Here is a 27,238-nt window from a genome sequence, read left to right as displayed (position 1 = left end):
AAGGGTGCAGAGGAGATTTACTAGGATATTGCCTGGTATGGAGGGAAGGTCTTCCGAGGAAAGGCTGAGGGACTTGAGGCTGTTTTCATTAGAAAGAAGAAGGTTGAGAGGTGACTTAATTGAAACATACAAAATAATCAGAGGGTTAGATAGGGTGGATAGGGAGAGCCTTTTTCCTAGGACGGTGACGGCGAGCACGAGGGGGCATAGCTTTAAATTGAGGGGTGAAAGATATAGGACAGATGTCAGAGGTAGTTTCTTTACTCAGAGAGTAATAAGGGAATGGAACGCTTTGCCTGCAACGGTACTGGATTTGCCGACTTTAAGTACATTTAAGTTGTCATTGGATAAGCATATGGACGTACATGGAATAGTGTAGGTTAGATGGGCTTGAGATCGGTTTGACAGGTCGGCACAACATCGAGGGCCAATAGGGCCTGTACTGTGCTGTGATGTTCCATGTTCTACGTTCTATGGACAGTCATTCCTGAAACATCATTGAGAGTTGTACTTGGGAACCCTGTGGTTACTCATTGTAACAGATTCCAATAGAATTGTCAAGAATTTGAAGATTCCATTGGACAATTCCCCCATTTTTGGAACCAGCCAAAAGTATTGAAAGGCCTACTGAAGTTAACTAAATAGTTACTCAGGAAAAGTCAGGTTATTAGATACTTAGTTTAGTTCTTGAGTAACTATTCAACTGACACCAGTTTTACTTCACATATTGCAACTACATTACTCCAAGGCACATCACAGTCCCAGATCCTGATCTGACACCATCCTTCCTCTCTGTGACATAAGACCTATTCCATTGGTCCCTGACACTCCCTTCTCCAGACACAACCACCTCCTTTATGACCTGATAACCCCTCCAAGACCTGATTCCTGCCTTTGTCCTGCCACCTGGCCCATCTCCCCCTCCCCTCACTCTGCACCTAATGTCCTCTTACCACTTTCTGAACAACTATTGTCCTGCCCACCCATACTTGACCACTACCCCTTCCCCACTTTGGATCCAATAGCCCTTTCCCCTGCTCCCCAATACCATCACCCACTTCCTCTGGTCTGGACCTTATGCCCCAATTTACCTAGTTCTAGACCTGACACCCCAGGTACAGGCCTGACACCTTTTTCTTCTGCAATAGACCCTTCTTCCCCCTACACCAGACTGAGCCCTGCATAACCAACACCCCGTCTACAATCTGGGTTTGAGTCCTAATCCTCACCTTCCTCCACTCTGAATATAAACACACAACCACTCACCACCAAATACACGCCAATCCTTATCCTCCCTTTCCCTGGTCCAGACCCAACCCAACCCCTTGGACCCAACAACTCCCCTCTTCTACATCCATATCTTCTACCCATCCCAACACACCTTAAACACTCCATCATTCGTTTCAGAGATAGCAGGAACTGCAGATGCTGGAGAATCTGAGATAACAAGGTGTGGAGCTGGATGAGCGCAGGAGGCCAAGGGGCATCAGAGGATCAGGAAAGCTGACATTTCAGGTATAGGCCCAAAACATCAGCTTTCCTGCTCCTCTGATGCTGCTTGTCCTCCTGTATTCATCCAGTTCTACTCCTTGTTATCTCACACTCCATCACTTACCTGGCCCTCTTGACACTTGGCATCCTGGACATGACTTAATTGGCATCCTACCCAGCCTGCACTCTACTAACCTGGCACCCCAACCTCTCAGTTACCTTGCACACTTTTCATTTGACAGCAGCTGTCAAAAGTGGCTGTCTGTGTAAAAGGGCTTCACACCGTGTTATCTCAGATTCTCCAGCATCGGCAGTTCCTACTATCTCTGTGTAAAAAGGGAATTGGTTTGCCTTCCACTGACAGTACTGCGCTACAAGAGAACTGTTAAAATGAAAACACGGCTGTGCATCTCTGTAAGTTATTCTGCTGTCAGCAACGTGGAATTTCTGTGGCGTAAAGAAAGGAGTGGAATGACAATGTGTGGGAAGTACTATATTGCTTCTCTTTCAGTGTGCCTAGATCAAAATCCTGGTGAGCCCTTCGCGCCAGCACTCTGGGTGAACCTACAGCACAAGGATTGCAGCGGTTCAAGACGTCTGGTCACCTCCACCTCCTCATGGGCAACTAGAAATGGCCAGTACAAGCTGCCCACTCACAGGGAAAAGAGAAACAGGGAAAATAAACAATAATACTTGGAAATGATTGCGCTGGGGACTCCATTTTAAAGTATACAAGACCAGTTAGTGTGTATTTCACAAGCTGTTCTTTGTGGGCGGCCAGCTGCCCACATCCCCCTCCCTCCGAGAGAATGAAATGAATTAAGTCCCAACTCTCAGAAATCTCGGGAAATGGTTTGAGGCTTACAGCAAATGTCGTCACAGGGTCGTTTAAATTAAAAATAAGTACTGACGGCGATGATTTTTTTAAAAGTACGATTTCGATTCATTATTCCAGACCATAGGTTATTCCTATACATTGAATAAACTGGGCGCAGCCCTATTTACGCCTATTAAAGAGGTGTGACTTGTGCATCATTTCACATTCCTGGAAATTACCCCTCCTAACAGTCGCAGAGCGAAGTGCAACACTCGCCCTTCCCAAACCTCGGCAGAAATCGGGGCTCATTATCCTCGTGCTAATTATTCTTGTAAGAGGCAGATTTACTCTGTTATTATTTTGCCCAGTTGGCTGCCAACTTTGTGAGAAGTTACTCTCAACTTTAGCCTGGATTTCACCTGAACCCAAGACTTCCGGGGTTACGGCAACTAAATGATCTGGGAAGTTTTATATTTGAAAAGTGAAACCAAGTCTGACTGAGTTTTCCTTTGAGGAGTTCGTATACAACATGGCAGAAGCAACACTAATACCAATGATCGATCTTCAATCCAACTGCGTTCAAATGAACAACAACACACCTGAGCCATTCCTTCAGGCCACGGATCACACTTGGCAGGTGAGCTGCAACCCTCCTCAGCCAAATGTTGAAGGGAGGTTTAAAACTCCCACTCGCTAGCTCGGTCTTATTTTGAGCTGTTTCTTGTCGATTCGTTTGCTTAGAACACCTCTTCGTTAGAACGCTCTCTTCCATTGTGATCCCAGTCTGTTAGGTTATTTAGGGGAAAGTTGACAGGTACACACATAGGCAAGTTGTCAGACTGGATTGGAACTGCAAATCTATAAAACGTGCACGTCCTTCGAATGTTTCTTAACCAGAATAATAACCTGAATTGAAGAGGTTGTTGGGTAGGCTCATGTCCAATCCGATTTGTGCATTGTTCAAGTATAGTTACAATATTTAGTGAACATTTGGATAAGTACAAGAGAAGGAAATGTTTAGAGGGATATGAGCCAAACGCAGGCAAATGGGACTACTTTAGTTTGGTAAATTTCATCAGCATGGACAAGTTGGACCTAAGGGTCTGTCCCCATGCTGTATAACTCTACCTCTCTATAAATCTGATTGAAAACAAAACACTGTATTGCTGATACTAGAAATCTGACAAATAAAAAGAAACTGCTCAAGAAGTTCGGGAGGTCTGGCCATTTCCCCACTTCAGCTCCCTCTGTCTACCACTATTAGCTCCTTAACTAGAGATCAAAATGTCAACTCTTTCTCTCTGCACAAGTGCTGCCAAGTATGCAGAATTTATCCAGCATTTCCAGTTTACCTCACAATTCCAGTGTTTGACTGTTTTTGATAGTACATGACAAATAGTTGTTTGCCAGGCCACCAGGAGAATTCACCTTGCTTTTCAAATGATGGTGTAGGATTTTCCACATCCACCTACTTCTAAGGGAAACCTGCTGTCAAAACAGAATAAAACTGGTTAAGGAGGTAATGCAAGTGGTCAGAGAGAGCTGAAGAGTGGAAAGAGCAGAACAGAAAGAGCCAATAATATGGAAATTGAAACATGTCATGATGTTTCTTAAATCTTTAACAGCTGCAAAGAATTCGATTAGATTACTTAATTTTCTGGGTTCATATTTTAATTTTTCTGCAGAAAGAACAGAACAGTCAATGGAAAATTCAGTGTTGCAGAGAAACATACGATAGAAATATCTGCAACAAAATCAACAGCTGGAAGTTTAAAGTGGTTATTGTGTTATCTTCTATATTATTAATAACCATAATCGTGATTCTTGGCATAAGTAAGTAGAATATTTAAATCATCAAAATAAAACATTTAATTATTGTACAGATTTCATTGCTGATACAACACACTCTAGGAATATTGTTCAATCCTGGAAAATGTGGGGGTGTATTTCTTAATTTGTGCATTGATTTGATTTTACCCTCACATTCCATCTCTACATTTTAATTAAAACTGTACTGAAAGACAATTATTTTAACATGTTATGGATCATGAGAATTTATGTCAATCATAAATGTCAGGCCTACACTATTATTTAACAAGATCATGGCTGATCTGATGGTAACCTCAGCTCTGCATTCCTGTCTACCCTCTATACCCTTTCAAACCCTTATCATCAAAAATCTATCTAACCCAGCCTTGAAAATATTCAAAGGCCTTGCATTCATTGTTCACTGGAGAATAGAATTTCACAGAGCACTGACCGTCTTCAAGAAAATGAATCATAATCAAGGGTGACTCCTTATTTTTATATTGCGTCCCTCGGTTCAAGTCTCCTCCATCCCCTCAGAATGCAAACTGTTAATTCTCTTCAAGATCTTTACAAATTCAGTAAGATCATGTCTCATCATGCTCATTAAACTCTAGTGGGTACACACTAAACTGGTGTAATGTTTTGTTCATCCTTGGAACCAGGTGAGTGAACCATCTGAATAGTTTCTAATGCTACTCAAGTAAGGAGATTGAAACTGTACACACTACTTCAGATAATCTTAAACTTTTTTTTAAGTCTGAAATGTATGGAGTAACTTCCATTTTGTCCAAGTTAAGGAGACCTAGTACTTATCCTGACCTAACCTAGATTCGTTAGGAGGGATGTGTCATATTGGTTTCACCTCTATCCCCCCAGCGGCATGTAAATCGTTATGCACTTGCTTCTGAATTTGAACTGACCTACCTCATAAATGTGCACTTTTTAAATGAAATTTTAAGGGCACAGATTAAGACAAGTCTGATGACAAACTTGTATGTGAACAAACTCTTCATTTTACGAATAAATTCAATCTGTGCTTTTTACTTATTCACCTCTGATTAATTCACACTGACCCAAGGAACAGAGAGAATACATTCAACAGCTTTCCATTGTAAATTTTTAAAAGAAAGCTGGAGAGGGGCAAGTGGGAAACAGCTAGATATCATTCTGTAACTATGTTATTGCTCACAATTAACAATCCACCTTCTCAAGCAGTTTGGGTTTAAGGAATGGATAGCAAATGCAGGCTGGCCCAATGATACCCACATCTCATGAGTAGTATTATAAACGAATGAATCTGCTATTCTTGCCATACAGTTGGACTTAATATGAAAAGTGTCATTGAATTAGAATTAGAAATCAGTTGTTCTTTGTTTTTAAATTGTGTCAAGTTAAACTTCAACCTAAGTAAACCTCTTACACATCTATCAGGGCTCATTTTTGATGACAGTTTTTCCTCCTGTTTTTAAGAAGCCACTTCAATTGATGATGATTTTATTGATCCAAAACTCAAAATTTATGGAATTTCTCAATATTACATTGGAAGTGTGAAAACATCCAAATATTCATTAACACATGAACCAATGATACTTCATTGTAAAAACTACTCATTGGTGTTAAAAGATATGGTAAGTAATTTAGAAATAACAATACTTTATAAAAATTAGAAAGAGTAGATGTGGTACGTAACTCATTTTTGTGTTTGCTTCTCTGGTTAATATTCCTGGAGAAAGTTTACGACAAAGTTATAGAATCAGAATTTTTGTTTACAATTGTATTATGTATTTATTACAGTAAAATTGCAGATAACGTTAAAGTATTTTGAAATTCTTGGTTATAATCCTTATTACATTAATATAACTTAACTGAGAAACTGTTTGCAAACTGGCCCAATTTTTTAATTAATAATACCATGCAATAAATTCTTCTATAATACTTTCTTTACAAATCATCCTCTAAGTATTATTTCCAGTGGAATGCAAAACTATAGCCAGCAGTTTTAACTATGTTGAACACAGTTGGGTGAAATAGTTTTGGTGGCCCACTCAACCATTAACCACTTAAGTACTTTTGTTTACTCAATGCTTACCATTATTATTAATGGTTAACTTGTACACATATATCATTCTTCTCAACCTCAAAATCAAGATCCTTTCTAAATGCTGTCCCATCTTTAACTTCCATTTCTTCTTTACACTGGTGGTCAGTGCTACCTGGTTCAATTGTTACCCGTTGCACATTTTCAGTTCCTTTTGTTGAGTTCTCCCACTCATGCTCATGACATTGACTCCATCTTGGCAAAAGTTGTCAATAACATTTTGAATAGTTCTTTATTCCTCCCTTCACTCTGTTTTTTTGTGCAGCCCATTTGGCTAGTCATTCCATCTTCTTCCCTTCCTCTTATTCCTCGTCTCTCTGTCACAGACAGAACTTGTGTTCCCTTTACTGTCCAGGATTAGTATTTTGTGTGATGTGGAGGTGCCAGTGTTGGATTGGGCTAGACAAAGTCAGAAGTCGCATGACACCAGGTTATTGTCCAAGGGGTTTATTTGAAATCACAAGCTTTCAGAGCGCTGCTCCTTCATCAGATGCAATGAGAGTGCAGAGCACACAGACACAGAATTTATAGGCAGAAAGATCAAGGGCAGGAAGATCAAAAGATCATACAACTGGTATGAACGGAGTGTCAGATGATAAGTCTCTGCAGGTGACCAGGAGTGTTGGACTGTGAGTAAAGTGTTAACAGTCAAATAGCCAGCAAAGGGATGATCTACAATCCAATTAAATGAAACAGAGATAATTACAAAAAAATATAAAAACAAGGTAGCACTAGAAATAAACTAACTGGAATAGCATACTGAATTCAAAACTGTATGAACTAATTAAGGTAGAGCAATCATAACAACTTACCAAGGTGATGCTGTCAAAACAGGACAGTAAGGAAGGTTTTACAGATACAGAAGTGTGGTGGGGTCACCTGTAGCTCAGCATGAACCCAAGATCACAGATGAGGCCATCTTCATAGGTACAGAACTTGGCTATTAGCCTCCGCCCAGCAATTCTGCATTGTTGTGTATCTTTAAGTCCAGTTTGGAGGATGTTTACTCAAAGAATGGAAGCTGAATGTCCTTGACTACTGAAGTGTTTCCCCAACTGGGAGGCAATATTCCTATCTGGCGATTGTTGCGAGATTCATCCATTGTCATAGTGTCTGCATGGTTTTGTCAATATATCATGCCTTGGAGCATCCTTGCCAGCAGTATATGAGATAGACAACACTGGCTGAGTCATTTGAGTATCTGGGATGTACATAGTGGGTGGTGTTTCCACTGTGATGGTAGAATCCATGTTGATGATCTGACATGTCTTGCAGAGGTTACCATGACTGGGGTGTGTGGTATTGAGATCCACGTTGTCTTGAAGGCTGAGTAGTTTGCTGTACCCATGAAGACAAGCTCAACCATGATCTTGAGTTCATGTCATGTTACAGGTGACCTCACCAAACTGTAACTGTAAAATCTTCTTTACTGACCTCTTTTTTTAATACGTAAGAGGTTTGTGATGCTTCTTAGTTGAACTCAAAGCTGGAGTAGATTTGGGGAGATTCTCTGTTGACATTTCCTTAGTAAGAGACACTGGACTTGAAACATTAAGTCTGCTTTCTCTGCACAGATCTTGCCAGATCTGCTCAGTTTTTCCAGCAATGTCTGTTTTTGTTTATGATTTTGCTGCTTACTTTGGCAGCCCAGAGTACTTGTGACTTTGATGGCTTTGGTGGAAGTGCTTTCAAGCAGATTCTAGAAGCAGAAAACATGACTAAGTTTAAAGCCCTTTCCCCCAAGAAAAGGGATAGTGTGTCGGTGGATTCCAACATTATGTGGTATTGTTTAGCAACTGAGTATCACCCGGTCTAATTTAGCACAAGTGCCAGAGGTTGCAAGATTTGCAACAACTATTTCAATGGACTATTTATGTCCAGTTTTAAAATGTGTTGACCGTATGCTAAAAGTATAGTAGGGTATGAGATCCATGCTCCATCTCTGTGGAATAAAGTCATAGAGTCAAACAGTGTTTAAACAGAGATAACAAAATGTGGAGGTGGATGAACACAGCAGGCCAAGCAAAGATGCTGCTTGGCCAGCTGTGTTCATCCAGCTCCAAACTTTGTTATCTCAGATTCTCCAGCATCTGTAGTTCCCATTATCATTGTGAAAACAGACCTTTCAGCCTAACTTGTCCATGTTGACCAGGTTTCCTAAAGTGAATTAGTTCCATTTGCTTGCATTTGGCCCGTGTGCCTGTAAACCTTACCTATCCAAATGTTTTTTAAATGTTATAATTGTACTTGCCTCTACGACTTCATCTGCTGGCTAGTTTCATATACACACCATCCTCTGTGAGAAAAAGCTGCCCCTCACATCACTTTTAATTCTTTACCCTCTCACTTAAACCTAAGCTGTCTAGTTTTAGACTCTCCTACTTGGGGAAAAGACTGTGGCTATTCACCTTATCTTTTATAAATCTCTATGAGGTCACCTCTCAGGCTCCTATGCTCCATGGGATAAAAGCTCCCAGTCTATCCAGCCTCTCCTTAAAAGTCAAACCTTCCAATCTCAGTGATATCCTTCTTTGCAATCTCTCCAGTTTAGTAATATCCTTCATATAGCAGAATTGTATGTAGTACTGCAAATGTGGCCATACCAATGTCTTGTGCAGCCATAACATGACGTCCCAACTCCTATGCTCAGTGCTGTGACTGCTGAAGGCAAACTTGCCAAACACCTTCCTCACCACACTCTTGACCTGTGACACCAATTTCAAGGAACTATGTACCTGTATCCCTAGGTCTTTCTGTTTGAAAACACTCCCAGGGTCCTACCATTAACTGTATAAGCCGTGCCCTGGTTTGTCTTATCAAAGTGCAATGCCTTGGATTTATCTAAATTACACTCCACCTGCTATTCCTGGGCCCACTGGCCCAATTGATCAAGATCCCATTGTACTCTTAAATAATTATATTCACTGTCCACTATGCCACCAGTTTTGGTGTCATCTGCAAACTTACTAACAATGCCTCCTATATTCTCATCTAAAACCTCAAACTGTGGCTGCTGATGATATAAATATCTTTGCTCGGACCCCCACTATTTCTTTTCAAGTTCTTACAGTGCCCTGGGATATACTTGATTAGATCCCAGGATTTATCTATCTTCTTGTGTTTTAAGACTTCCAGCACCTCCTCTTCAGTAAAGCGGACTCTTTTCAAGAAGATACTATTTATTACCCCCAAGTTCCATATGGTTCCACGTATACAACTACAGATCTCCAGCAGTATGGGTTATTGTCACCTCTGAAGTATCCAGAGGTTCCTTCTTTGCCCCCAATTCCTTCTACTGTTTACAGATAGCCATCCAGGAATGTCACCTGCTGACTGTCAATCTGTTTCCACATGTATATTGATGAATTCCAATCTGGAATTCCACAGTATTGTCAATTCCATAGCCACCTTTGCTGTGTGCTAATTTAAATAACAGCATTGGAATGAAATAATTAAACAATGCTTTCAATGTTTGGTGCAAGAACTGAAATTCCTGATTTTAGGATACCTTTGAATGCTTACATTGCAAGTTAACCATTTGTTTCTGATATTTTGACATATCTATCTGCTGTACTGTATCACATCTACAATGCAACATGGTAGCAAAATTGAGAAAAGTGGTGAAGGTCAGGTGTTGTGAATAGAAAGATTGTGGGGTTTAATGAAAATTCACCTGGTGATATTGTAACTAATTAGCAACCTTGTCTTTCGTGACTTTTCTTGTCAACCAAGTTAGGGTGAGAGCTGCACCTCCCAGTCGCAAACCATTTCCACTCCCTCTCCCATTCTCTAGAAGACATGTCCATCATGGGCCTCCTGCACTGCCACAATGATGCCACCCGAAGGTTGCAGGAACAGCAACTCATATTCCGCCTGGGAACCCTGCAGCCTAATGGTATCAATGTGGACTTCACCAGTTTCAAAATCTCCCCTTCCCCTACTGCATCCCTAAACCAGCCCAGTTCGTCCCCTCCCCCCACTGCACCACACAACCAGCCCAGCTCTTCCCCCCCCACTCACTGCATCCCAAAACCAGTCCAACCTGTCTCTGCCTCCCTAACCGGTTCTTCCTCTCACCCATCCCTTCCTCCCACCCCAAGCCGCACCCCCATCTACCTACTAACCTCATCCCACCTCCTTGACCTGTCCGTCTTCCCTGGACTGACCTATCCCCTCCCTACCTCCCCACCTATACTCTCTCCACCTATCTTCTTTACTCTCCATCTTCGGTCCGCCTCCCCCTCTCTCCCTATTTATTCCAGTTCCCTCTCCCCATCCCCCTCTCTGATGAAGGGTCTAGGCCCGAAACGTCAGCTTTTGTGCTCCTGAGATGCTGCTTGGCCTGCTGTGTTCATCCAGCCTCACATTTTATTATCTAGGGTGAGAGCTGACTTGTTTACATTATTGTCTTAAAACAAGTATTTTTTAAGTTCTGCTATTTCCATTTGGATTTGTGATCAATACTTAATACAGCAACTTCTCCTTGTTTTTAGCTATGGCAACTATACAACAAATCTCCGGCAACTGGATATTATTTTGTGGATAGTGGTGTGTTCCAATGTAGGTAAGGTGAAGTATGTTATTATTAATGGCTTCTAACCAGTGCTTTTGCCTAAAATGAATTACACACAAATGTACGCCTATGTCAAGCTTGTGTCATCGTTCAATCTTATTTTGCTTTAAAGACAGCAGAATGAGAAAAATAGCTTATGTATATCATAAGGGGTCATACCATCCAGCTTGCTGATTGGTCATTTACTAAATTTTGCTGAATGTTTGTTAAATGTTTCCCCTTCCCCTCTACACCCCAATCTGTTACTTCTTCAGTAGTTTCCTCTGGTTTTCTTTTCCCCACTACACCTTCTCTTTCTCCAGTGGGCCAAGGAATGGCAGGTGGAGTGTAATTTTAGATAAATCCGAGGCATTGCACTTTGATAAGACAAACCAGGACATGGCTTACACAGTTAATGGTAGGACCCTGGGAGTGTTTTCAAACAGAAAGACCTAGGGATACAGGTACATAGTAAAGATTGACAGGTAGCATCAGTTCCGAATATCTTGGTCAATGATTATTTTTCAGTGATGACCCCCCTGGGCGCCAGTGGGTCATTCGATATTATCAGGCAGCAAAGTAGATTCAAATCATGCCAATGAGCCATCCTGTCTAATGAAGATACCCTATGTAGCCAGTGACCCTGTTGAAGGCTTCTATCAGTCAGGAACAGAAATGTTGCTTTTTCTTCTCATCACTACATTTGAACATAACGCACATCCAAGAATTCAAAATCACCCTGGCTAGGCTTGACAAGCTCAGCACACAATATAACAAAACAAAATATTCTCGATGCTAGAAATCTTACATAAAAAGAGAAAATTCTGGAACTGTGTGGCCGGTTAGATAGCATCTGTGGGAATTGAAACACAGCAAATGTTTCGGATTGATGATCTTTAATCAGAATTATTATTCTGGTTATTCACAAAACCATCAATCTGAAATGTTATGATAATAAAATGTGAGGCTGGATGAACACAGCAGGCCAAGCAGCATCTCAGGAGCACAAAAGCTGACGTTTCGGGCCTAGACCCTTCATGTGCTCCTGAGATGCTGCTTGGCCTGCTGTGTTCATCCAGCCTCACATTTTATTATCCTGGAATTCTCCAGCATCTGCAGTTCCCATTAAATCTGAAATGTTATTGCTGTTTCTGTGTCAGCAGATGTTGCCTGACTTGCTGCATATTTTCAGCACTTTCCATTTTTATTTCAGTACAAACAATTGGTAGAATGTGTGACATTCCTGGTCTCTATTTCTCTGTGACTTTTATACTGCTCACTCAGGCATTCAGCTGATTGGAAATCTGAGAACACCCTCCTTCAACGATAAAAGGAAGTTAAATTCTTTTAAGCTGAGTGCTTTTTTTAAACCACTGTTTATTCAGGCTTACATATCTAAACAGACTCAGCTAATTTTCATTTAATTCATGCATGTTCTTTCTGAATTAGCATATAAAATTGTAATGATATTTCCACAGAGAACTATTGAACAGTGCATAATATTAAATTATCTGGCCACAGAATGTGACAATGCTAAAAATATGAAACCCATAATTTTGAATGGATCCACAAACTTGTTCAAAATAAAATGCATTACAAACCTATTGCTTCAAGTATTATTCAGGACTAGATCAAAAATGATTAAGCCATCCATTTTAGTCCTGAAGCTTGCCCTGACTTTCAGAACAGGACTTGACAGGTGCAAGGCAGGTATTTTTCTGCAATGATTCTGGAGGCAATGGCTGAAGGGTGTAGATCTACCATCTTGACCACCAGTGAATCAGTACCCAGCACATACTAATCATAAAAATGCTACACTTGTGCATTTATACAGACCTTCCACTGCTGGTGAGCAAAAAAAAGAGGTTTTTGATTTTCAAACAGCTGGTTATATCATACTTTGGTGCAATTCTGTAGAATCCAGCCTACAGTTTCAAAGAATTGCATTTCACATTTTTACTGTTTTAGGCTTTATTACACAGCAGTCTTGCAACATAAAAAAAAAGCATAATTTCACAATACAGAACAAAAAAATGCAGTAAAATGAAAAACATGATAGAAAAGCAAATATAACTGACAAACTTGTAGGACACATAGTTTGTTACCATTGATGCCATTATATCATTCAATGGAAGACACCATTAAACCAAAATTAATACAAAATATGAGCACAAGTGAAATTAAACTGAGAAACAATAAAAGTAAAGAGAAGATTGTGAGGAAAATCGAGATCTTTCTGGTCTTTCTTTACTGTCAGAATCACATTTTAACAAATATGCAATGAAACAAATTTTCCAAGCAAAGTTCCCTCTGAATATATTTTTCTGCTGCATAGGCCTCTGAGGTCTGAATGCACTAGTGGGTTTTAAAACCGGAGCTGGTGCTTGTTACAGCATTGGCCTGGTGATTGGTATGTGTGGAACATCTGCAAAGGAACATAATTTCCAAGGAGTGACAATCTCCCACAGAAGTGTAATGCCAAGTAAGTAGGTGGCCAGCTAGATAGACAGTAGGTTTCTAGAGTACAGGATGCCAGATAGGAAGGGTTAGGGTGCCAGGCATTAGGATGCAAGCTGTGTGATATGTAGGATGCCGAGTGGGAAGGGGTAGTGTGCCAAGTGCCAGGATGCAAAGTAGCATGGGATGGGGGGATGTGTAATTGATGGAGTGTTTCAGGATAAGTGGAGTGGCATGAGAGAAATTGTGCATGTCTGGGTGTGTGTTAAGTAGCAATGGGACCAGTATATAGTTATTCAGGAGTTGCACTATGTATTTAATTGTCTAACTTCTTCTGAGTAACTATTCACTTAATTTCACTGAAACCTTCTGAATTCTCTGAGTTAAAGGGAGATATTTGGAAGGCTGTGGGCGTAGAGGCCCAGTGGAATTCTTTCAGAGTCTGCTACAATGAGGATTCCATGGGGTCTCCCCACACAATTCTCATCCAGATTGGAATAACAACGACCTATCAAGTTGAAAATCTGGGCCTATGTATTTAAATGAATTTCTATGTGCACAATAAAGTAAACTAAATTATGTTCATAATTTGAGTGGTGATATGGTTATGAAAACATACACCTCAAATTGGTATGTCCAGACCAAAGAAGTGGTCAAAGTCAGGCTCAGGTATTTTGAAGAGATAATCAAAAGCATGTTTTAAAATTATCTCTTTGAATATTTTTATGGGTCTAGCTAGAGGAAGGACAGCTAGGAAGCAGCAGAGCCAAAGCAATCATTAGCTCTTCACATTTGGTGTTGGAGGAGGGGAAAGAAGGACTTTGTGCAGCAATTACAGTGGGGAATTATCTGCAGTGGGTGAAGTTAGCAGTAAACCAATTGGAGAACTACGTTTACCATCACCTTGCAACATAGAGTTAGCACACCGAGTGTCAGTAACAACGCATTGAAATTTTGTTGTGATTCCTTGAGGACATGCAGCAATGTTGATCTGTGGGATATAGGTTTAGAATAGGAGAGAAGACCATCATTCTCAAAATTATTGGGTGGGTCTCTACTTTCAGTTAAGCAGTCATCATACAGGGGATGCAGGAAGGCTTAGGAATCCCCTGTGGAAAGATTAGCACTATATAGCTTTTTTCAAACCCTTTGAACAGCTTTCTTCTTTTTTTCCCTTTTACATTTCAAATAAGTGTATGTTCACCACATTCCTGAACTCATTACTAAAACTGCGCTTTTACTTATTTGCAATGCTTTTTTCAGTACTTTAATCCTCAGTTTTAGGACAATGCTTAGACGTGGGATTCTCAGATAACCAGATGAGTAGACCTTACTATATTAAGAAAAGCAGCTCTTGATCTGAGTAATGAACGTAGGCTTTTTTTAAATTTTGTTTTTTATCTTAGTAAAATATGTAGTAAACAAGCTCGTTTATTGTGAGTTTCTCACAGTATTATCATTGATGACAGTACATAACAACATATAAAAAAGTACATATATACTATAAGTGATTCAACATCGTAACTTTAGGCAGTAAACAGCTGCCATGTAGCGACTTAAAATGAGCCTAGATTTTCATTATTGGCCATCTGCTGTATTTATCTACATTGGTTAGTCAATAAAAGAATATAAGTAATAAAGTTCTATTCTGTCAAATCTCCCTCCCTTTGAGCTGCAGCATTTGTGAATGGTGGCATAGAATAGAAATGTACAAAACAACTGCCTCCAACAGGTAGGGTCTTCTTTTTAAATATTCATTTGTAGGGAGGCTATTTCAAGTGGTATAATATTTCCTGAGGTTTGAAGATTAGGAGTGTGTATCTAACATACTTATTAGCATTTAGAGTTGCTGGAAAATCAGCTGTGGCAACAATTGATACGAATGTCACAGGTCAAGTAAAACAATGGAGATTGAAGTTAATCATTACTTGTTCACTTGTATTTCTTTCCTCGTTAAAGAAAGGAAAGCAAACCACAAAGTGATGTTCCTAGGTTAGCTGTGCAAAGAGTAATTTTTACTGAGCTACTGGGACCCAGAGCAGAAGCAGGCAGACATTTTTTGTCAGACAGTTAATGTGTGCATATTTTAATCAAACAGTACTGTTGTGATATGTAAATGACACTCTAATGTTGTGTGTCTTGCTTTGAATAGCACTTCATTAAGTAAGGTATGTTAGACTCTGAAAGCCCACATGCTCGAAGATGACACTAATCATACCTGCGGTCCCTGGCACAAAATTAACAGTGGGAAATTATCAGCAGTGGGTGAAGTCAGCAATAAACCAAACGGGGAACTATGCTTGCCGTTATCTTGCAACATTGAGTTAGTACATTTGATATCAGTAACAATGGATTGAAATCTTGCTGCGATCCCTCGGAGAAGTGCACTAATGTTGATGCTTGGGACCTCGGTTTTGTATAGCACAATGGAACATCATTCTCACAGTTATTGGGTACATCGCTATTCTCAGTTGAGCAGTCATCACATGGAATGCAGGGAGGGTTAAGAATTCCTTGGGGAGAGTTCAGCACATGGATTGGGCTAGTTAACATGATTCTTACCAGTTGTTATCTGCTTATAAACTGAGCCATGGACAGAAACTTTAGGCACTATGTACAGTTTACTGGCCAGAAATGTATTGAAACCTTTAACATACTGGTCTAAAAATAAATTGCTAGAGTTAATAAAACAGTGAAGTCCAAAGTCTATCTACTGATCACTATCTTTAGCAGCAGTTCTGTTTTCTCACTGCGGCGTTATCAGGGTTTGTTTAATTTCTATATAGTAGTTGTAAGCTTCTATCTAAAATTTTATGAAATAAAGCTGTTTTAATATTTTGAACTGGCGAGTATAAATAGGCTAGGATTTGTCAGTGACTATTGCAGTGTTTGCCAGTCAAGCTTTCCACTGGCCATGGTTTCTCTTCTGGGAACAGCTAGGGTAAGTCAATTGTGATCATCATGAATTACAACATTTAAAAGGTATCTGGAAGGGTACACGAACAGGAAGGATTTAGAGGGATATGAGCCAAATACTGGCAATTGGGACTGGATCAGTTTAGGATGTCTGGTTGGCGTGGATGAATCAGACTGAAGGGTCTGTTTCTGTGCTGTATGGCTCTATGACTCAATGTCTTTTCTTCAGTCACCTAGTCATCTTAGTTTAACTAGCCTAAATGTACATGATCAAATTCTACTGTAATATTTACACTCCATTTTTGATTCAGAGGATGTGGCACAAACTTTGGATTTACAGCAAATGTATTTTTGGATGCTGTAAGTGGCCTTTTAAACATTCAAAATCACAACCATAGTACACATGTGTACTTCGGTCAAATTGCACCAGTTGCCATTTTGGTGATGGGACACATGCATGTATTGAACATCTGGTACCGATGATATCATAAGCTGGTTCAATTCCAGTGGGAGTTCGGCACACAAGTTTGTAGATCCTAACCTATCTGTTCAGAACTGATATAGACTCTCTGGAAAAGGTGGGACTTGGACCCAGGTTTCCTGGCCCATGGGTAAGGACACTACCGATGTGGCCCAAAAGCCTTCAACACAACTCAAGTTTCTTTTTTATATAATATTAATGTTACACAATTTTTTTTCTTCAATCTGCTCAGGCATGTTGTGATACGCTTGCAGGGACCTGAATCTGGACCTTCTGACCCAGAGGCAGGAGCACTACCACTGCCACAAGAATCCTAACACTATTCAAGATTTTTTTCCACCACCAGGAAAACCTGGGACCTTTTAAATGGATAGGATTGGATACAAAACAGGCTGAGTTAGGAATGACCCTCAATCAATAGACTTTTTTGTGCCACTGCACACAACAGGGCCCAGCAATAACGCTTACATTTTCCCCAAAGCACCCGTGGCTGTCTATAATGCTTTTTTAAAAACATAAGTAACATAGAAAAAATACACCATTGTGTATATATTTTGTAATTAATTTTTTTCCATTACCAGGAAAACACCCATTGTGGCTAATGAAACATTTACAAGAAAGCCTATTATTGGCAATGCCGTCATTAAAAAGTGAAGGGGGTTTAGGGAGAGAAGGAGGAAACAAAATCAAATCTGTGAAAAACAAATCTGTGCTTCAGATTTCCAAAGCCATTCCCTGTTTTGGAAAAAGTTTCGACCTAGGCACTACGGAAATCTGCAAGAGTTGTTAATTGGCATCAGTATACTAAATTGCAGACTTTAATTTATGCATTTAGTTTGAAATGCTTATTTATTTTACCTTTCATTTTCACACTGTGGTCGTTTGAACACTGTAATTGTGATAGTGGTAAGGTGTTGGATACTGGCTTAGAGAATTGTGGTTTTGTTTTCTGCTATCACAGTTTATCCATTATTCACAGACAATCCAACCAAAAAGGGGATCTGTTAGTTGATTCTTCCTTTCTCCTTTCATCTATTCTTCATTCTCAAATGCCCTAGCATTATTTGAGCACATGAATCATCCGATCTAACACATTTTGTGTGATACCATGGCTTTCATCGAAATTATGTTATCCTTTGTGCATACCTGAGTCATGAGGAGTGTTGTCCATAGGTGTCCATTGTTACCAATCAGTTATCCTTTGAAGTGTTGTTGTCGCTTCAGAGTTGATGGCATTGTGGAATGAAGGCATCAAGTTACTTCCTGGACAATGTGCATTGCCTGTATGGAAAAAGTCAAAGGGGAGGAGGCCACAGCAGAGGTCAAATCTTCCAAAACAACTAAAAGAACAAAAGTGTATGAAAGCATCAGGAATATAACTTCAGGCACAACAGATAAGGGGAAAACAAAGGGTGGGGGGCAGTCAACACAGACCTGAGGGTTTGTACTTAAATGCGCATTGTATGCAAAACAAAGTAAATGAGCTTGTGGCGCTGATCGAAACTGGCAGAATAGTTGTCCTAATTCTCTCCATTGTTTAAGACTTAGCTTCAGCCGTGGTTGGGCTGGCTGAGTGTTGGACAATAGCTAAGACACTGGTTGTGTGCAAATGGGTGAAGACAAATGCTGTCATCCTGAGACAATACCTCTCTAGAACCATTGCCACTTTCCTTAAATATTGCTGTTTAATAAGCCGGTTAATTTTTTGGAGATCAAGTTGATATGTGGCCTTGCACACTGTACTTCTGTCGTCTAAGCATAAAGGGGGGCAGGCGATTCCTGTGGCGCGGCAGTAGTGTTCCTACCTCAAAGCCAGAAGGCTTGTGTTCAAACCCCCATGCTCTGAGCAGGTTGATTTTAAAAAAACAGGGTAGTAGAGTGAGTTGACATGGCAACAAACTGATTTTGTGTTGCAGATGTCTGAGTTTCCACTGCAGCATTTGTAAACGGCTGGCTTCTGCTGTGTCAGAATGGAAGCTGAGATATCAGCCATCAGATGCTGCATTATAATTGGGTTTGCAACTATACGCATAAGCTGCCAGTTTCACCCTGGAAAGACCGAGCTTCAAGCTTTGTACAAAGTTCTGTGCAACGTCAGAGCCAAACCCATTGACCTTGACAGGTTTGACAGTGCATGAAGCACATAATTGTGCATACCATCAGCGAGATAGAGATAGAGACAGAGAGTCATGTGTCTAAGTTTACTGATAATATAAAGTGGGAATGAAAGATGTGAAGAGAAAAGTTAGCATGATACTTGGAGGCAATTCCAAAAGGACGATGGCACATCAGCCTATATTGCAAGTGAATTAGAATACAAAATAAGGAAGTCTTGCCATAGTTATAGGGGACTGTAGTGAGATCACACCTAGAATATTGTGTGAAATTTTGGTTTCCATATTTAAGAAAGAAATGGTTGTAATGGAGACAGTACAGCAAAGGTTAGCACAGTTGTTCTTGGATTGAAACAGCCATTCAGCCGCTCAATCCTACTCTGCTATCCAATAAGATCATGGCCGATATGGTTGAGGCCTTAACTTTACTTTCCTACCTGATCTCCAAACTGTCATAACCTTTGGCTCCATTATCAGTTGAGTGAACCTGCTCTGAACAGCTTTTAAGGCCATCATATCCTTCTTTAAGTATGGAGACCAGAACTGTACACAGTACTTCAAAAACGCTCTAACCAAGGCTCTGTTTAGCTGTAGGAATACTTCCCTACCTTTTATATTCAATTCTCCTAACAATAATTACTGGCATTCCCGCAAGGGAGTATTGCGTGGTCAAAGGGTCAGTAAAGAGGGAGGGTTGCATTGTCAAAGAATCTGTAGGAGGGTAGCACTTGAAGAATACTATAGTATTGAAGGCTCTGTACTGAGAAAAGGCTTCACTGTGGGCACTATGATACTGATGGATTGTTGCACTGACATAGATTCTACCTGAGTCCTCCCTGGTCTGTATCGTTATTCGTAAATTGATTGAGTTGGGAGAAGCTGTTCAGTCTTTAGCTCATCAATGTATTCATTACTGGGCCCCTATTTAACCCCTAATTCTGAGGCAGCACTGCATCCTGCTTCGTGATTCATGTGGCATTTTTAGACTAAATGATCCCTCAGTCCCTTTAAGCTATTAATAGCACTAATACAGTTTGCTAGTTTTATGTTTCTGTTTTATTCAGCATATTTTCCTTTCTTAGTCTTCCAAGCTTATTTTTTTACACATTTTCTGATCTCTGTAGAACTGTTAAGTTTTTTTTACTTTATCACTTGAAAATATGTCCCTCTAAAAACCATTATATTTCCTTGTAGTTTTAATAGAAAAACATGATTTTATACACTGGGCACTTTCGTAATTTTCATATCACACAATGGCTGAATCAAAATGAGCCTAGATAAATTGTCAATCAACCTGACATGGATATGTCAGTAACTAAAACTGCAAGTGTAAATTAGGTTGATTATTCACAGGATAATTACTGATAATTAGGAACAAATAGATGTTGCACTTCTCTTGTTTTTATTCATTCATGGGATTGCTGGTATTTGGTTTATGGAGTGGTCAGGCTCTGATATCAAATGCCTTACGAATGCCTACTTGGTCTTGCAAGATCCAAACTTTGTCAAATAGCTCACTTTTTAACAAGTTGGCCTTCTGAGATCTTTTGAAGAAGCTGTAATAGTACGTACTATTATTGGAGTCTCCAACTGTGTAATGATAAACATTTTGCTCTAGTTCCAGATTACAGAATTCTAAATTAGCCCTGTGTTTTAAAGTTTATTTATATAATGTGTTTAGAATCACTAGTTTCCCTATAATTCGCTTCAGTATGGCCCTCATCTCCCCTTTCTCTTTCACAAAGTGGCCATTCATTTCCAAAACTAATCTATCCATGAGAAACTAATTCTAAATTCCTAATACCAAGTAAGTGTATTAGCCACTCTTTTGGCTTTAAAGTTAATAAATCATTCTTGCCAGTATTCCATTTGCCTGTCTGTCATGTCATCCTATGTCATGTGTATTTGGGTTAAGTTTCATTGATGCAAACTCCCTACAGTATCTTTCTTAAGCAGCTGATACCCGTGTGCTTATTTGACAGTGAATATTTGCAGACTATTTTTCATGGGAGAATCACGGTTCAGTCTGACTCAATCCTCACAAGATGTTTACACCTATACTATTATTTATGGAATGTTGATGCAATCTCAGTCAGGAATAATAATTGACATTTTTATCCTTTTCAAGCTCAGGATGGCACCTACTGTTACTCCAACTGAAAAAGCTGATTCAGACCATAGATTCTACCTGAGTCCTCCCTGGTCTGTATCGTTGTCTGTAAATTGATTGAGTTGGGAGAAGCTGTTCAGTCTTTAGTTCATCAATGCATTCATTACTGGACCCCTATTTAAGCTTCTATGAATTATTTTGTTTGATGAAGGGGATATTAACTTTCTTTTTCTGATATTGATCTTTTTATTTGCAGCAATGTTACGACATATTTCTGGTTGCAATTTGCATTGCCAAAAGAACATGACCTTTTGATTAAATATACACTAAGTGTGGAAATGCTGTTAAATGTTTTACGACAACATCTTTATCTTGATGGAAAAGTAAAGAATATTGAAGTTGAACCATCTTCTGTCAAACTACGGTGTAAGCGCTTTATTTATGTATTGTAAAAATCTAGCCGAGGTTACCGGAAGAAAGCTTATACACTTGATTACCAGTGATAATGGGAACTGGTGATGCTGGAGAATCCAAGATAATAAATAGTGAGGCTGGATGAACACAGCAGGCCCAGCAGCATCTCAGGAGCACAAAAGCTGACGTTTCGGGCCTAGACCCCTCTGATGAAGGGTCTAGGCCCGAAACGTCAGCTTTTGTGCTCCTGAGATGCTGCTGGGCCTGCTGTATTCATCCACCCTCATATACACTTGATTACCAGCTTGGTTTAGGCTTAAGCTCAACTATGCTGTAATATTGTGATCTAGAATGTTTAAAATTTACATTTGGAAGATAGAATTTAATGTAGCCTTCTAAGGTGTTGCTTTCTATACTAAATATACTAACTTTGTCTTTCCCCTTTAAGATGTAATACAGTGCATTGTGGTCATTCTTTTGGATGAGGTGACAGGGATATTGTAGGGTTTTTCTGGATAAATAAAGTAAGATAAGCTAATAATCTTCATTTTTAATTTATTTTGTGAGTTGTAGCTTGGTCACATTTAAGTGAATTAAAAGACATTACAGTAATCTAGTATAGCTTGTGATGATTATCCTTTATCGACAATACAATGACTAAGATTCAAACAACAGCAAAACGTCTAAAAGCAGTCTTTAAATAATAGCTATAAAGTATGAACCTGTACAGAGTAAATCTGGCTCAACCGTTGATACTATATTTCACTTTTGTCATTTACACACACTTGCATTTTGTCTGCTCTTCTTTTAACCATACATTCATTTTCTTTGTGGCCGGGAACAAGGGGTGATGTAGGTAATTCTTCAATGAGAAAGTGTCCTGTCTTTTATTGACTGACTTGTATTTTGGGCCTTTTACAGTTGCTGATGATGGATATGTTCGAAGCTTGAAAATTGGTAAGTGGCTGAAGTGAGATGCAATTTTCAGAGGAGGAAGAATCAATCTTAATTTGGGTGGAATAGAAACCATCAGGATTAAATAATGACTGCATTTATATCATACTTTTCACTATAAAATATATTAAATTACTGCTTTTGAGATATAAATGATTATATTAGCACTTTCTTCACACATTTAATGTAAAAAGTGGGGAGGAAGTTTAGAAGTTTTTGGGAATAGAGTTGCCATAATCTTGAATGCATTGCCAAAACAGATATTTTAGGGAGATTCAATCATGTTGCTCAAGAAGAATTGGGTACGAATTAGAATAAAAATGTGTTTCAATGCTGTGAGAAAACAGCAGCAATTTGGGACTAAGAAGGATTAATATAGACTTGATGGACCAATGTCCCCTTTTATACCATAAGGTTCTATTTAGAGAACCTAACCTAGAGGAACAGTTTCTGATTTTGATGCAAATTGTAGGGAGGGATAGTGGAGGGACAGCAGACACTGTTAATACCAGCTGAATGTCAACATGTTGAGGATCTGGCTCCACATTTGAACTGGAGTGCACTAGCCTATTTGTAAGAACCTTTGGGAGATCCTGATTGCCTCTTACCATGTTAATGAATGATATTTCAACAGACTTGCACTTTAATGGCGCATAATGGTTTCCCAATCTTCCTGAAACTCAACAGTGAAAGTCAGATGAGATCACAGTAGCAAATGAAGGATTGTTTGAAATGCTGCATTGCATAATTGGCATTTTCCGTCCTTCTCTTACCTTCCAATTAGAAAGAATTTGTTCACGATAGAGTTTATTCTTTAGAAGTGCTTTAGCTCATTTTTCTTTGTTAAAGGCCTTACATAAACATATGTTTTGTTGATCCTCTTGAGCAATATAGTCAACAATGTCCTAGAAACTACTCTTGCTCCACTAGCCTCATTGGAAATCAGAAACCTCATTATTGCACATAAATGCAGCCATGATGAAAGTTTGTTCCTTAGTTCAAGATGAAAATTATCTAGCTATGAAGATCCAGTTAGCCTTCGTACTAGAACAGAATAAGTAAGTATCCTAATTCTTTTAGGTTTGCTTGTGTCTTTTTAGGTCAATGTGTGTCTCATGTTCTATTATTGAGCAAAGAAAAGACATTTGGATCACTGAGAATAGGGAACTGCAGTACAAACAACAACACCTATTGGCTGGTACAAGGACAAAGTGATCACTCCATCAAAACTGTAATTTCAACTGAAGCTGAAGGATCTGTCTGCACGGGTGTGAATGTGACAATGTATAATACATGGATTCCAGATTCTAAGCAAACTGTTAGTAAGTACGTGTCATTTAGAGAAATTTTGCAGTGGATCAGTACGAATATAAAATTATATTGTTGCAGTTTTGCCTTGTAGAATATGACATTTATACCATATATTGTAATTGTCTAGTTTAATAAATTTCACAATTTAAATTATTCCCTTTCTGGGGGGGGTAAAGATAATTTGATTTAAGTCTATAAGATCCTGAACAGTCTTGACGACAAGTTGGACATGGAAAAGGTGTTTACTCTTCTTGGTCAGTCTAGTATTAATATTAAGGGGTACCCTTAGAGGACAGAGAGGAAAGGAATTTTTCTCTCTGGGCTTGTGTGCCTTTGGAGTTTCAGTCAGCGACAGAGGCAGAGTTATCGAATATTTTTAAGGCAGAGATATATAAATGTTAAGTTAATGTATCGAATCCAGTGACCTTTCTTCTGGTGACACAGTTTTGAAGAGGGTCACTGGACCTGAAATGATAACTCTGTTTTCTCTCCACAGATGCTGCCAGACCTGCTGAATTTCTACAAAAATTTCTGTTTCTATCATAAAAACCCATCTGGTTCACTAATATCTTTTAGGGAAGGAAATTGCTGTCACAGTTGTCTCAGATTAGTCAAGCAACAGTCTGTTACAGTCATGCTTACAGAATGATACTTCACAAACAATGTACCAGACAGGTGCCATCATGATCCCTAGCTATGTCCTGTTCCACCAGCAGTGGTGGCATTGTGGGGTACATCAGGTGGGATCTTCCTTAGGAGTCTTCAACGTTGACTCCAGAACCCATGAAGTCCCATCAGGTCAAACGTGGGCAAGGAAACCTCCTGCTGATGACCCTATACCGCTCCATTCAGCTCATGAATCAGTACTCTTCCATATTGAACAGAACTTAGAGGAAGCAGTGAGAGTGGCAAGGGTACAGAATGTACTCTGTGTGGGTGACTTCAATATCCATCACCAAGATTGGTTCAGCAGCACTACCAATAACTGAGCCAGTCAAGGCTTAAAGAAAATAAATGCTCGACTGGATCCGCAGCAGGTGGGGATATGGATACTTGACCTCATCCACGCCAATTTGCTTGCCCAAGATGCATCTGTCCATGACAGCACTCGTAAGAGTGACCACCAGACAGCCCTCATGGAGAAAAAAAATCCCATTTTCACATTGAGGATATACTCCATCATGGTGTGTGGTACTATCAATTTGCCAAATGGGATAAACTTCGAACAGATCTAGCAACTTGAGACTGGACATCCATGACCTCCTGTGGAGTATCAGCAGCAGCTGAATTGTATTCCGATATAGTTTATAACCTCATGGTCAGGCATACCCTCACTCTACCATAACCATCAAGCCAAAGGATCAATCTTGGTTCATTGAAGAGTGCGGGAGTGTATGCTAGGAGCAGCATTAGGTGTACCCTAAAAATGAGGTGTCACCGTAGTGAATCCAGACTACTTGCATACCAAACAGCATAAGCAGCAAGTGATAAGCAAAGCTAAATGATTCAGCAACCAACAGATTGGATCTAATGTGCAGTCCTGCCACATCTAGTCATGAATGATGTTGGACAAGCGAACATCTCACTGGAGGAGGAGACTCCACAAACCTCCCAATCCTCAAAAATAGGGGAACCCAGCACATCATTGCAAAAAATAAGGCTGAATTTGCAACAATCTTCAGCGAGAAGTGTCAAGTGAATGATTCATCTCTGCCTCCTCCAGAAGTCCCCAGTATCGCAGAAGACAGACTTCAGCCAAATTGATTCAATCCATGTGATATCAAGAAATGGTTAGAGGCACTAAATGCAATAATGGCTATGGACCCTAAAAATATTCCAGCAATAGTACTCAAGACTTGAACTCCAGAACTTGCCACACCCGTAGCCAAACTGTTCCAGTACAGCTACAACATTGACACCAATTGGACAATGTAGACATTTCCCAGATATTTCCTGAACACACAAAGCACGAAAAATCCAACCCGGCCAATTACTATGCCATTGGTCTTCTCTCAGTCATTAAGTAAAATGATGAAAGATGTCATAAACAATGCTTTCAATCAACTCTTACTCGGCAAAAACCTGCTTCATGACGCTCAGTTTGAGTTTTGCCTGAACCACTCAGTTCCTGACCTCATTATAGCCTTGGTCCAAACATAGACAAAAGAGCTGAATTCCATAGGTGATGTGAGTGTGACTGCCACTGTCATCATAAGACATAGGAGTGGAAGTCAGACCATTTGGCTCATGGAGTCCACTCCGTCGTTTAATCATTGCTGGAAGGCATTTCAACTCCACTTCCCTGCACTCTCCCCGTAGCCCTTGATTCCTTGTGAGATCAAGAATTTATCAATCTCTGCCTTGAAGACATTTAATGTCCTGGCCTCCACTACACTCCAGGGCAATGAATTCCACAGGCCCACCACTCTCTGGCTGAAGAAATGTCTCCTCATTTCCGTTCTAAATTTACCCCCTCTAATTCTAAGGCTGTGCCCACGGGTCCTAGTCTCCCTGCCTAACGGAAACAACTTCCTAGTGTCCATCCTTTCTAAGCCATACAAGTCTACATTTGATCGAGTGTAGTACAAAAGTGCCCTTGCAAAACTGGAGTTAGTAGAAATTGGGGGTACCTCAGCTGGAGTCACACCTGGCACAAAGGAAGATTGTCTTGGTGGCCATACAAGTGCCAAACAAGAGAGGATCTAACTGTCACCTCTTAAATACAATGATATCATTAGCACTGAATTTCTCACTATCAAATTTCTGGTTGTTACCATTTATCAGAAACTGATTTAGACTGGCCATATAAATACTGCGGCTACAAGAGCAGGTCAGTGGCTGGGAATCTTGTGGTGAATAATTCTCATCCTGACTCATTAAAACCCTGTCCACCATCTACAAGGTACGAGTCTGGATTATGATGGAATACATTCCAGGTGCCTGGATGAGTGCAGTTCCACAACACTTGAAACTGAACACCATCCAAGGTAAAGCAGCCACTTGATTGGCACCACATCCACATGCATTCAGATCCTCTACCACCAACTCTTACAGCAGCTGTACTACCTACAAGATGCACTGTAGAAATTCATCAAGAATGCTTAGATAACACCTTCTAAACCCACACGCACTACTATCTATCAGAACACAGGCAGTAGATACGTGGGAATACAAACACCACCTGCAAGTTTCCCTCAAACCATTCACAACTCAGATTTGGAAATATGTCATATATATCACTATATATACATATATGTAAATATGATATATGGAGGAGAATGTAGCGGATCTGATTTGTAAGTTTGCAGATGACACAAGGATCCGGGGGAGCTTTGGATAGTGAGGAGATTTGCAGAATTTAGATAGTTTGGAGAATTCGGCGGAGAAATGGCGGATGGAATTTAATCCAGACAAATGCAAGATGATGTATTTTGGAAGGTTGAATGCAGGACGGACAGTGGATGGGGCTTGGACCTTAAAAATCGGCAAGTCATATTTCAGCTGTATAGAGATAATGGGAACTGCAGATGCTGGAGAATCCAAGATAACAAAGTGTGGGGCTGGATTTGTTATCTTGGATTCTATGATGATGCTTGGCCTGCTGTGTTCATCCAGCGCCACACTTTGTTATCTTATTTCAGCTGTATAGAACTTTATTTAGGCCACATTTGGAGTACTGCGCACAGTTCTGGTTGACACACTATCTCCAAGGAT

General features: G+C 39.9%; 1 protein-coding gene across 3 annotated transcripts in view; it reads left to right on the top strand.

Moving 5' to 3' along the window:
• Nucleotides 1–2,568: 2,568 nt before the first annotated feature.
• Nucleotides 2,569–27,238, top strand: part of LOC125457041 (suppressor of tumorigenicity 14 protein homolog) — a 56,513-nt gene continuing 31,843 nt past the window's right edge. For 2 of the 3 annotated variants that reach the window (XM_059650268.1, XM_059650270.1), the window contains exons 1-7: nucleotides 2,569–2,945; nucleotides 3,994–4,141; nucleotides 5,588–5,745; nucleotides 10,709–10,779; nucleotides 21,102–21,271; nucleotides 22,181–22,216; nucleotides 23,314–23,539. In XM_059650268.1, coding sequence (XP_059506251.1) covers nucleotides 2,838–2,945; nucleotides 3,994–4,141; nucleotides 5,588–5,745; nucleotides 10,709–10,779; nucleotides 21,102–21,271; nucleotides 22,181–22,216; nucleotides 23,314–23,539 — 917 coding nt within the window. In that variant the 5' untranslated portion in view covers nucleotides 2,569–2,837. The remainder of the gene's footprint in view (nucleotides 2,946–3,993; nucleotides 4,142–5,587; nucleotides 5,746–10,708; nucleotides 10,780–21,101; nucleotides 21,272–22,180; nucleotides 22,217–23,313; nucleotides 23,540–27,238) is intronic. The other variant, XM_059650269.1, reaches the window with a different exon arrangement.

The sequence above is a fragment of the Stegostoma tigrinum genome, chromosome 12 (genome assembly GCF_030684315.1).
Source record: "Stegostoma tigrinum isolate sSteTig4 chromosome 12, sSteTig4.hap1, whole genome shotgun sequence".
Lineage (NCBI taxonomy): Eukaryota > Metazoa > Chordata > Chondrichthyes > Orectolobiformes > Stegostomatidae > Stegostoma > Stegostoma tigrinum.
This window is presented reverse-complemented; position numbering and strand designations above follow the sequence as displayed.